A 12,493-nucleotide genomic window follows, 5' to 3' on the forward strand; every position below is an offset into this window, starting at 1 on the left:
AAGGTGGTGTTTTCTAGTGAGTTGACGTAAGTAAACAAACCACAGACCACTTTTATCAGTTGTGATCTAAAACAATGCGTAGTCTTGTATTCTCTTGATTTTGTATCTGAGGAAGTTTCTTCATTCCAAGGTTTTGTTTTCACTGTCTCGTAGTTAGCAAGACTACACAAAATCTATCAGATGCATCAACACAAAACTTGGTGGAAGGATGCGGTTCAGGGACGAACTCGTAAAAATGTTGATACAGATCAGGGAGCAAAGCCAGGGGTGGTTTTTTTTCACTTTCTGTGACATTGAGAGCGTTTTCGCAACATTTGTCAGAATAATTCATTGATCTTGATGAAACAGATATGAGTGTTCTTGATTTGGTGCAGATCAAAATAAAAATCTGCGTTAGTGAATTTGAATGTGTTTTTGTAAGTGGGCTGTTGGGTCTTGGTGGGAGTTTGTGCTATCTGAGTTCTTCTAGATTCATTATGTGCTGTCGCTATGGAAACAACGTGAAGATATTTAGACTTTAAAGAGCAGCAGATGCTCGCTGCTCTTTAAAGAAAACAGACATGTCACATCATGAAACCAAAGGAGGCAGATTCAAAAAGAGAACCTGGCCCATTGTCACCTCCTTCACCTTGGTCATTATGCAAAGAAAACACGGGTGAGTTGACATGCAGATCTATGACAATCAGTAATCAGTCAAGAGATCTTGTGAGGTACATGATTAATATAAATTGATCGACAAACACAAATGATAGTATATATATATGATTTAATAGCAAATTGAACCAGATCAAATTGGTTACAAATAAGCTTTCTACCAGGTTTCAAAGACAAATCTGAAACTGTTGTCAAATTAGTAAACCATGTGACGAAATTAGCACATAACCCCTTTTCCTTCTCCATCCACTGAGACTAGAGTCCAAAATTACCAATTTCATAAACGCATGGTTTGTCATCTGTAAGAAACATGACCGTGCTGTTCTACTTCTATTCACAATGTAACAGTTGTATATTTTTGCACTACAAGCCGAGCATATCCTTCAGCCTCGTTTCTTAAATGAACCTGGAATTTGTAGAAAAAAAACCCTCTTTACAATAGTGACACTGCTGTAGAAGTGAACCATGACCCTGAGAGTCCTCAGTGTGTACTTAGGTGGCTTTAGTTTTCTGTGGGGTTCACACGGTTAAGTATTCCTTGAGTTTGTCCATGATGATGGGGAATCTGTCTGCAGGGATCAGCATCACCGTCCTGAAGGGCTTCATGGGGACGTCTTCAAACGACCATCTGCCGCTCAAACAGGAGTCTGTCTCGTCCTGGACTGAGAAGTGGAACTTCATGATGGCTTGCTAAGAGGAGAAAACAGACAGCGTTTAGAACTACAAGAACATTTAGACGTGTTTTACATCACATTCAAAACTTGAGCAATTAAGAAACTGCATCTGAAGTACAAAATTATTATCATATTACAGTATCTGCGTAGTCCGTGTTTATTATCCTGCATGCTTTGCTTGTATTTACCTCATAGAAGAATTCCTCCTCTGCGTTTACAAATAAGTACTCCTCTTTGGGTGCTCCTCCTCTGGCTGGGATGCTCTTGGTTGCCTCCTTGCAGGTCTTGCTGATCATCAGACAATAGTGACACTTCCCACTGGGCTTGTTCGTCCTCTGAGCTTCAGCTATCTCTTCCCTGGGGGACAGAGTTACATTTGGTTTTACTTTCATGCACACTAGACCTTCAAAAGACCATAACCTTTTTACCCTATATTCAATCATTACTTAGGCTTTATATAGATTCTATTATATATAGATTTCTCCTTTTAAGAACATACGCGGGAGGACAGACGAGGACAGAGCAAGAACTCACTGGAGCTGTTTGTGCAGAGGCAGGGCGATCTGTGGGGGGACGTTGATGAAGCGCTCGCTCAGCAGGAGCCCCACGGGCTTGCTGCTGTCGCTGAGGATCTGCTCCAGCTGCTCTGTCATGCTGGGGGTGGCGTTCTTCTCACACTGATCCACGAGCAGATCTTTCACCTCCTCCACACACTGCACATCCTGCCAGCAGAATCAGACACACATACAACTGAAATTAAAAATGAATGGCCAACGGTTTATAATAAAAGCCTGTTTGAAAAGCCGCTGTTTACCTTCCTCTCCGTCAGGTTGATCATTGTGATGAACCCGAACACCTCGTCTGGGTCGTCGTCGTCACTGTCCTCTGGTACCTCCGCTTGCTGGAAAAAAAGAGAAGGAGGATGTGAATACACGTTAGAGCTGCAACCCTCGAATTGTTAAATGAGATGAGACAGCTGAGCCACTCACCTTGATGACACTTCCAAGATGATTCTGCTGAATGATGAGGTCTGTGATCTCTGAGGTGTTTACATGAGCCTTCAGGAAGAGCTGTGTCCAAACACAAGAGAAGGGAGGTCACGCTTCGCCTCAAAACATAACATTAACAAGCTACCATACAACCAAGCACTTTATTAGGAACACCCGTTCGTCTGCTCTTTCATGCAAGTCAGTCAAACTGCAGATAAACAGCTTGTTGATGAGGAGTCATGGGAATAAGGTGAGACTTGTTGGAGCTGACAAGATGCAGCAACTTAGATAATCACACTTTACATCTGTGACATTTACTCATTGCTATCGAAAATCAAAAAGCCAAAATATAGACTAATGTTATCTTCTGGCCCTGTGCAGAAATAATGTGATGCAATCAGCCATTTTCGAATATTTAGATAAATCATTAAGTGTTTCATATCCACATCACGTGTTTGTAAACTTTTTTCTGTTTATTTATCGTTTAACTTTTCAATTTATCATTTAGAAATTAATAAAATGATTGAATGTCTGAGCTCGTGGAGATCGAGACAAAAACACTCGAGGCTCCTCGTGGGAGCAGAGAGGAACCCTGTGCAGTGTTATGGTGGTGTTCCTAATAAAGTGCTCAGGGGGCGAACACACTGTCCCACACTGACCTGTTGCAGCAGCTTCTTGACGCCATTGAAGTCATTGGCTGCGATCGTGTGAGCCTCGAAGTCCACAGTGATTTCCTGGAGAACAGGAAGAAAACACAACAGTTAAAAACTAAGAATAACATTTAGCAAGTCACTAATGGGGACTACTTTCGTTGCTGCGACAATAACAGAAACTAATTCGTTTAGTTCCAGAGTCCAGTTTATCCTAAGCAGGTTTGTTAACGGGTACTGTGAATAGTTTTAAGTATATTTCCATTCATATAATAACGTTACATCTTAAATATCTATTTAAAATACTTCATAGTGAAAATAACAGCTGGGTTAGCCTGCTAGCTAGTTAGCAGAGGCCAGAGAACGCGTGTTCTGGGTTAATTCACCTCGTTGATTTCTTCATCCGACGCTTCGCTGTCCTCCTGCCCGGAATCGCCCTCCTCATCCCGGCTCTCGTCGGAGCTGCTGTCGCCCTCCTTGGGGTTTTCACCCAGACCCACCGCTCGCTTCTTTGCCATCGACGCCATGCTGCCTGCGAAAAGACCTACACACCACGCGTGTCAACTGAGAGTGGGCGGTGCACGGAGTGTTAAAGTGCATCCTGAGGGGGAGTGAGATCCGGTGAAAGTGACACAGTGAAGACGCCATTACGGCTCCGAATGTACACGACTAGCCGACTAGCGCGGAGCCACAATGGCTTCCGGTTTGACGTTGGTTAAACGGAAGGAACCATTTATGAATAAGGGGTGGCCGCCTTTTATACTTTATTAAAACTACTATGGTACTGCTATAAATAGATAACCATATCACTTATTAGCATTAATTATGTTTATAACTTTATGTGTGTTTTTATTTATGACATAAAACGCTTTTTTAAAAGGTTAGTGAAATAGTGACTGTTTAATCTTCCCTTTCTCCACCGCGGCTGGAGTCGTCACTCGCTCAGCTGTAGGAACAACCATAGGGAACAACTCCAGGTACTTGCATTGCGTGTATCATTTAGTGTTTATAACCGCATGTTGCACATACACATCTTCGTATAACACTAGAAAGATTAAATATGCTCTCCGGGTATAGATGGTAGCTTCTGTTCAGGGAACAGCTGATCGGGGCTATCGTGTTCGCGTGTCTTGCTAATGTAAACAACAACAGGGCAGCAGGACATGTTTCAGCTGCACACAAGAGTTTAAACTGTTTATTCACTTCCTGATTACTGTGCAATAATCGTGAGTGAACATATTCGTTATCAGCACGAGGCACATGGCAGTTTGAGGGTGTAGCTGAGCTCGTTGTGTCCTTCACACCCACTGTCCTCTGGGTCTGTGCAGGTCCCACAGCTGTCTTCACACTGATCCCTGCTTTCTGCTCGTTTATTTGATCAATACTCCGTTTGTTAAGGTTATTAACAAGATGCACGTGCTGCTCCTGAAAGAACCGAGAGATGGAGGGACTGAGCCTGATCCTTACATCAAGGTAGAGACCGGTTTTCTCCACAGGAACTTGCGTGTAATGATCTGGAGCATTTGACAGGTTTTAATACGTTTTTGTTGCATATCCTCTCATTTAATTCTCCAGGAGCTGGCGTCCCATGGTCACAAAGCCACCTTGATCCCTGTGCTGTCTTTTAAGTTTGTCTCCTTAAACACGTTGTCGGACATGGTAAATTACACTGGGGCAGTATAACTCACAATAAATTCAATGTATTGGTCACTTGTGTTCTTATATCTCACGTTTGTTCTTTCATTTTTGTAGCTTTTCCAACCAGAAAAGCACGGAGGACTTGTATTCACCAGTCCCCGAGCGGTAGAGGCCGTGAGGATGTGCTTAGAAGCAGAAGAAAGAAGGGAGGGTGAGACTAAACAGAAAACTATACAAACACCTCACAATGATAGCAATCCCCTGGAAGCACGTGTTAAGATAGCATATAAATGTCTGGATTGCTAAATGATCTATAAAACAATTTAATTCAAGTTTAATTAAATGATCAATTTTCTCCTAATTCTTAATTAGAGTGGAACAGCTCTGTGAAAGACACATGGAACACCAAGTCCATCTATGTGGTCGGGAAGGCAACTGCTGCTTTAGGTGAGACTGAAAACACTTTTCTCCCTGAACATGTTTTATCTAAAAGCCAGACTTTGTGCATAGTGCTTGTTATAGACCTCCTCTGTGTCAATGCCCGCTGCAGCAGAGTGTGTCCGGCACCTGGTGCTCACGGGCACGTGTGAAGTGATGTGACTGCCCTCAGTCATTTAGAAAATAGGTTGTACACAAGTGACAGTTTGCTGTGACACAGGTGCAGCACGATCCTGATGTGTGTCTCACCTTCTTTGTTCATGATCAACGTCAGCTGTTTTTTATATTATTATTTTTATATGTGCATGATTTCACCATTGCATACGTTATTCATCCCTTTTGTGTTTAACCCACAGTACGAAATCTAGGTCTGAATCCTTTGGGGGAGGACACGGGGACGGCAGAGGTCCTATCACGTCTCATCATTGAACGTAGGATATTATTTTATCCTCGTGTCATCGGGGTTCACTTAATTTAAGAATATTTGATTGTTCTGGTAACTAATCTGACCTTTAAATTAATTCTCATCGTAGGAGAGGACACAAATATTCCACCACTTTTTTTCCCCTGTGGCTCAATCAAGAGAGAAGTCTTGCCTACGGCTCTGAGGGAAAGCGGTAAGCATCCCCCCCCCCCCCCCCCCCCCTCTTTTGGGCCTCACCATTAAAACTCAAGGTGGTGAAAGTCCCACTGGGGTTATACTAATTATAAAACAGTAATTTGCGCTACCTTTCTAACTGTGGGGATCGATGTCTTTGTTTCCAGGAGTGCCCCTGGAGACGCTGACTGTCTATCAAACAGCCGAACATCCAGATCTGGAGAAAAACCTGAAGAACTACTTTACAGAGGAGGTAAAAACACTGAACACACGTTGGAGAACACATTTTGTGGTGAAAGTGCTCACCTTGTCTGTGCGTTGACAGGGCACCCCGGCCAGCGTGGCTTTCTTCAGCCCATCAGGAGTGAAGTTTTGCCTGGAAGTGCTGCGGAAGTTGTCGGGTGAACACGTCACGGAAATAAAGGTAAAGCCTCCTCATTCAGTCGCACGCACACAAATTGAAGGAATCTACAGCCATTGGCAGTTCGTCCATTCCTCTTACTGTCACTTATATATCTGTGTTTCCAGTTTGCAGCCATAGGGCCGACCACACAAGACGCGATGACGGCAGAAGGCCTGTGTGTCAGCTGCACGGCAGAGAAGCCAACAGCGGAGCACCTGGCTGCAGCCATGGCCAAAGCTCTTCAACCACAGCCACTTTAAAATCATCCACTTAAATTCTCTATATTTTTTTATATTCTATTTATTTGTGTTGCCGTTTGCCTGTTTAACTTTACGCTCTTATCTTGCAATTTATGAATGTTTATTTAAGATATACTTCGCCATAGAGAAAAAAGTGGCGTCTTGTGCCAGAGAGGCCACAGCAATGTATGTGAATAGGATTGTGTATTTATTTATGTTAAACACAAGTGAGTGATTATTTTCAAAAATAAACTTGGGTCCGTTTGTTGTTGGGACGGTTTGTTCATGGTGGTTATTCTCTGTAAAACACTCGAAGTGTGTATCTTGTGTGTGTTTGTGTGTGTGTGTGTGTGTCCGTGTGTGTGTTTGTGTGGCACAGGTCATGGTTGTCCTAAAACACTGTCACTTTCATGTCCACATGAAAGCAAAGTGCTTCACGTCTATCTAACAGTCCATTTAAAGTCAGTGGAGCGTGTATCACACGTCCACACAATCCAGTCAAAAGACAGGTTTACTTTTCACCCCGAGGTGAGACAAGAGGGACATCTCCAGAGAGTCGCACCTTCACGTGGGTGCGGCTACAGTCAGGATTTGCCTTTAAAGCACTCGCTGCTCACTTGCCTTGACTTCTGTTTAATCTCGGGAGTGAACCAACGCCACGATGCTGACTTCTACCCAGCTGATCATTTTGCTTTTTTGGACGAGCATTAGCTCCGCTGATGCAGAGAAACTTTTCCACAGTCGGGATCATTCTGACGTGCAGACCCTCAGCTCTCACCAAGCCGAGGTCATAACAGACACATACACAGCAGAGGTAAATTCATTCTCTTTTAAACCGTCACATCTGCTTGATTACACGTCTCAAGATACATTACAGGACCCAAATAGGCTTTAACTCCTCTCTTGTAGGTATTTCTCTCCAGGTATGGATTCATGAAGCCAGTGAACTGGGAGGAAATCCAGTTTGAAGAGTCAGACGTGAATTTTAATGACGACCTCCTGGGTGAACTCCAAGCCACGATACAGGAGGGGTCCTCGGGGCCTCAGTCGAGGGATGACCCTCAGGACGGCGATGAAGATGGCCACAAGAGACCAACTGAGAGCGAAGCCTTTATTTTTGCACTGAAGGAGTTCCAGAAGCTGTCGGGCCTGCCTGTCACAGGCCTGTTCGATGAGACCACGAAGCTGGCCATGAACAAGCCCAGATGCGGGGTTCCTGACATGGAGTTGGACCTGAACGCCCCTGAAGCAGCTGAGGACGGCAGCACCTCAGATATGGAAATGAGTCCTGATGATGCCTTTAATGACACAGATAGTAGCAGCACAGAAACTAGTGGAACAAGTGATGCTTCTTTTGGTTCCGCAGACTCCTCTGAAGATGACTTATTCAATAATAATGACACACAAAGTGTCCCCTCGGGCATTTCCAGTGACACCAGCATGAATTACACACAGGGATCGAACTTATTCACTGACACCTCTCTAGCGAACAGCTCAGATCGTCTCATCACAGACTCTCAAGGGGGGAACATCAGTGTGAACACAGGTCAGAGTGAAGCAGTGCGACGCAGGAAACGCCACCTCGCCGCCCTCGTGTCCAAACACAGACGCAGGAGAGATGTGAGCGAGACCGGCTACATGGCCTTCTCCAAGAAGGTGCTGAGGTGGAGGCTCATTGGAGAAGGCTACAGCAGCCAGCTGTCCGTCGAGGAGCAGAGGCACATCTTCAGACTGGCCTTCAGGATGTGGAGCGAGGTGTCGCCGCTGGAGTTCGTGGAGGACACACGCTCCCCGCTGGAGGATGTGGACATCAGGCTGGGCTTTGGAACAGGTAGTTCTCAGCCAATACGTATGAAGCCCAACACAATATTTTCACATCGGTGATATTGTTTAATATCTTAATAGTAGAACTCATTTGTTCACTCAGATATTTGCAGAAACTACACATTTCACTTTTTAAATGTAATTATATGCCAAAACAGTATATATAGTAAAAACAGCTTTCATTAGGAGCTGAATTAAATAGTTTCCACTTTACTGCATGGGGACATTATTATGTCCAAACAAACAGAAAAGACAATGCACCTTTCTAAACATTCTCTGTCCCAAACAGGGAAGCAGAAATATATATTCATATACTCAAACTCAATATGGCCTATTTTCATGGAGACGATAAATTCTTTTTTTATTTTACTACTTGAATGGAACACATGATTAGAGTTTAATAGTAAAACTTGTGCACTCAAATTTTAACAGAGGGTTAGGGGTTAGTCTGACATTTCTACATTATTTTAAATAGGAGAAATGTAGAAAATACCCATTTCCACTTGACTGCATGTGGACATTATTTTTATTCCAACAAACACAGGAGACAGTGCATCTTTATTTAAATTCCCTGTCCCACACAGGAAGGCATCTCGGCTGCAATCAGAGGTTTGACGGCACAGGTCAAGAATTTGCCCACGCCTGGTTCCTGGGTGATATACACTTTGATGACGATGAGCACTTCACCGGTCCCAACGCCGGCAGTGGGATCAGCCTCCTCAAAGTAAGTGTACCCCAGAGGAATCATCAGTAATGTGAAGTACAGGTGCAGCTTTGTTTTGATATTCGAACCTCCTGCAGGTGGCAGTTCATGAGATCGGCCACGTCTTAGGTCTCCCCCACATATACAGAACTGGATCTATAATGCAGCCCAGCTATCTGCCACACGAGGCCGGCTTCGAGATGGACTGGACGGACAGGAAGGCCATACAGCACCTCTATGGTACGTGGCTGCAGCACCATCTAGTGTCTACACTCACACACACATTCATGAGGTCAATACGGTTCAGTTCCATTTACACAGACTGACACCCAGGCCCACTTCTCCCTCCCCAGGCGCCTGTAGAGGTCGGTTCAACACAGTGTTCGATTGGATCAGGAAGGAGAAGACGCCCTACGGGGAGGTGGCCATACGCTTCAACACCTACTTCATGAGAGACGGCTGGTACTGGCTGTATGAGAACAGAACCAACCGGACCCGTTATGGAGACCCAGTGGCCCTGCAGGCCGGCTGGCGTGGGATTCCCGTGGACGGAATAGATGCTTGTGTCCATGTGTGGTCCAGGAGAAGAGATGCTGTTTACTTCTTTAAAGGTACAGATATCACACTTATCGTGAGGGTGGCCCTTTTTAAAAAAAAAGAGAATACTGAAGGAGTGTATTTGTTTTGAGCAGGTACTCGGTTCTGGAGGTACGACAGCGAGAACGACAAGGTGTTCAGACAGGACCCGGAAGGTCATCGCTACCCAAGGTTAATCTCTGAAGGTTTCCCCGGGGTGTCCGGTCCCATCGACTCAGCCTTTTACGACAGGAGAGACTCCCACATCTACTTCTTCAAAAACACGCTGGTAAGACCCCACCCTTAGGGCGGCTGTGGCTGAGGGGTAGAGTGGTCATCCTCCAACCTGAAGGTCGGCAGTTCAATCCCCAGTCTGACCCATCTGCATGCCGAAGTGTACTTGGGCAAGATGCTGAACCCTGAATGGCCCCCCCCCATAGAATAACAAAGTGCTGCGAATAGATGCACTCTATGAATGTTTGTGTGAATGGCTGAATGTAAAACTGCACTGTAAAGCACTTTGAGTGGTCATCAAGACTAAAAAAGCGCTATATAAATACAAAACCTCCTCTGTGACAAATGGCAAAGTACAAAGGGAGCAGGTGAAGGTTAGATTGACTGGGTCATAATCAGAAACAGTAGATTTGGGGTTGGTGCGAGAGAGAAGCGACTGGAGTTCATTCATGACTCAAGTAGGCAACTGCCCGTCAAAGACACTCAGGCAGCACAAGAGTCCCAGGAAACATTTCGATGCATTTTAAATATTTGTAATTGATTAATTGCAAACTTGTCAAAGAATTTCATATAACACCAGATACTTACGCTTGGGTATTAGGGTTCTGAGAATTAGGTAATATATAAAGTCATATTATTACAACTTACGACTTATTGCCAGATTTTTTGGGGTTTTTATATTAATATTAATATTATGACTTTATTCAGTAATATTACATCGTCGTCAATCATTTTCTGAAGTCACACAATTAAACTGAAGGTCTATTACTACAGCATGGGGCTACTGTTTGGTTTCTGGATACAGTAATGAATGATTTAATACTGTAATGAAGCTGCCATGTAACATCTGCTCTGTGCCCTGTATGTAACAGAAATGAGGAGTCAGCAGGCTACATATGTGATGCACCAAGGGCATTATACTTGTTTCCTGGTAGGAAGTCTCCATGGGGGGGAGCAAGAGCATGTTTTTGCCCAGGGGCTCCTTAGAGATTTTGATCTTTCTCTGGTTTAAGTCCTTGTTCTTTATATGACTTGTAATCTAACAAAGCTGGTTTGTAGAACAGACATTTACAATAATTTAAAGCCCAAGCTCATGTAGTGTTCCTCCGCAAGCGAACAAACTTGTCAGGCTTCCCCTGTGATTTGTTTTCGTGTAATTAAATCACTGAATAAGATGGTGAACAATTATCTGTTCAAACAGGTGTACGCATTCGGCGTGGAAGCCAACAGCTTGGCACGAGGCTTCCCCAGGAACATCCGAGAAGTTTTCCCCGCAGTGGTGAGCGGAGACCATCCAGATGGCAACATCGACGCTGCCTACTTCTCCTATACCCACAATGCCGTGTTCCTGCTGAAGGGCTCACAGTTCTGGCAGGTGGTGGGCAGCCGCCATCGCTGGCGCCGGCCCTCTCTGCCCCGGAACGGCCTGCTGCCACACAGGGAGGTGGATCGCCACTGGTTCGACATCTGCAACGTTCATCCCACTGCACTCAAACTAACCCGCTGAGGGTGGAGATGGACCAAGGCCCAGTGCACTGATGAGGCCTGATGATGGACCTGATCTTCTATGTTTCCATGTTGTGGTTTGTGTAGACATCTTTTATTTACTACTTCCTTTCGACATATTTATTGTATAAAAGACAAAAACAAGTATTTTGTTGGCTGATTAAGGGTTGTTATTATTATTTTAAGAGCTGCTCTGTATCTCTGTTACTACTGCCAAATGCATCCTAGCATGAATTTGTGTTTTTATTGATTATAGTAGGATATATTTATAGGGTTGGGTAAAGAAAACTAACCCCTATCCTCTGGAATGTTGGGAGATGCACAGTCCTTCCCCAAGGGTGCGCTCTCCCTCTAGTCCACTGCTGCTAACGGGGGACGCCAAATCACCTCATTGAAAAATACTCACAACTGGGTTTATTGCTTTTATTTGTGTTTTTGCTTGGTCTTGCCTTTGTTATTTATGAATAAAACTAAGTAAAAAAACCTTAACCTTAGTAACAATAGAAGAGAATAATAATGGTTTACCACATGATCCACTTCAGGTTCACATCCATTTTGTCAAGGCCACAAGGTCAGACGCTCTGCATGATGACCTGAAGAGACTTATTCTCTTACAAAAATATCTGGCATGTTACACAAGTAATGAAAATACCAAAAAATACTAACTCAGCTTGAGTCAACAAAGCTCAGTTCATCGTAAAGCAACAAAAATGGCTACACATCTCATGCATTTATATAGACCCAGACCGTACCATTCTTGCTAGTCACACCTCTCCTGGAAACACGTTGGTGAAAGTCATCTATTAGAACCAACTTTAAAAAAGCAAAGTCATTTGTCACTGTGTAAACTTACATTTTGAAGATTGACTGAAAGCCTATATAAAAATTATGGCAAATAATAATGATTAAACTTAGCACTGCTCCCCTCAAACATGGTTGCTCCCAGTGACACCTCTGCTGATGTCACCAAAGGTATAAAAGAAAAATAAATGCCACATATTGATGTATAATGCAGATATTCAGTCATTCAGATTCTTCAGCGTGTTTCTTATTTGTGCAAAATTTCGCTTATTACCAGATCCACTTGTTGGAAACAACAGTCAGCGCCTAATCAATAAAACCTTGAGGTGTTGAAAAACAGTTATCTGGTGATCAATGTTTCTTGATCCCTTCTTGTTATGAAAGGTTTGTGTTAAGGATTTACACACGATCAATCAAGGAAGAGCTAGAAGTTTAGATTGAAGCAAAATGATTTGAAATAAGCTGGCCTCGTCTCATTGCTTAATGCCTTTTCATTTTATAGTAATCATGTGAGCAACGCGCAGAGAAACCCACATCGATTCTGTAATCAATACGTTACTTGAACC

General features: G+C 43.8%; 3 protein-coding genes across 3 annotated transcripts; 2 read left to right on the plus strand and 1 right to left on the minus strand.

Moving 5' to 3' along the window:
- Window positions 1–749: 749 nt before the first annotated feature.
- bccip (BRCA2 and CDKN1A interacting protein) lies at window positions 750–3,543 on the minus strand. Its single transcript, XM_062378466.1, has 7 exons — window positions 3,354–3,543; window positions 2,977–3,051; window positions 2,318–2,398; window positions 2,143–2,229; window positions 1,863–2,050; window positions 1,517–1,685; window positions 750–1,344 (listed from the first exon to the last, which is right to left on the minus strand). Exons 1-7 carry the CDS (start codon window positions 3,492–3,494, stop codon window positions 1,174–1,176), a joined length of 912 nt encoding a protein of 303 aa, XP_062234450.1. The 5' UTR covers window positions 3,495–3,543; the 3' UTR covers window positions 750–1,173.
- Window positions 3,544–3,891: 348 nt separating this feature from the next.
- Window positions 3,892–6,558, plus strand: uros (uroporphyrinogen III synthase). Its single transcript, XM_062378635.1, has 10 exons — window positions 3,892–3,944; window positions 4,366–4,440; window positions 4,543–4,626; window positions 4,720–4,816; window positions 4,978–5,052; window positions 5,400–5,474; window positions 5,577–5,660; window positions 5,809–5,894; window positions 5,967–6,065; window positions 6,170–6,558. Exons 2-10 carry the CDS (start codon window positions 4,378–4,380, stop codon window positions 6,302–6,304), a joined length of 798 nt encoding a protein of 265 aa, XP_062234619.1. The 5' UTR covers window positions 3,892–3,944; window positions 4,366–4,377; the 3' UTR covers window positions 6,305–6,558.
- A 371-nt stretch (window positions 6,559–6,929) lies between these two features.
- Window positions 6,930–11,748, plus strand: mmp21 (matrix metallopeptidase 21). The gene is made up of 7 exons (XM_062378634.1): window positions 6,930–7,097; window positions 7,193–8,114; window positions 8,692–8,831; window positions 8,909–9,050; window positions 9,164–9,421; window positions 9,503–9,675; window positions 10,822–11,748. Exons 1-7 carry the CDS (start codon window positions 6,945–6,947, stop codon window positions 11,125–11,127), a joined length of 2,094 nt encoding a protein of 697 aa, XP_062234618.1. The 5' UTR covers window positions 6,930–6,944; the 3' UTR covers window positions 11,128–11,748.
- Window positions 11,749–12,493: the final 745 nt, after the last annotated feature.

Source organism: Platichthys flesus, chromosome 20 (assembly GCF_949316205.1).
Source record: "Platichthys flesus chromosome 20, fPlaFle2.1, whole genome shotgun sequence".
Classification (NCBI taxonomy): Eukaryota; Metazoa; Chordata; class Actinopteri; order Pleuronectiformes; family Pleuronectidae; genus Platichthys; species Platichthys flesus.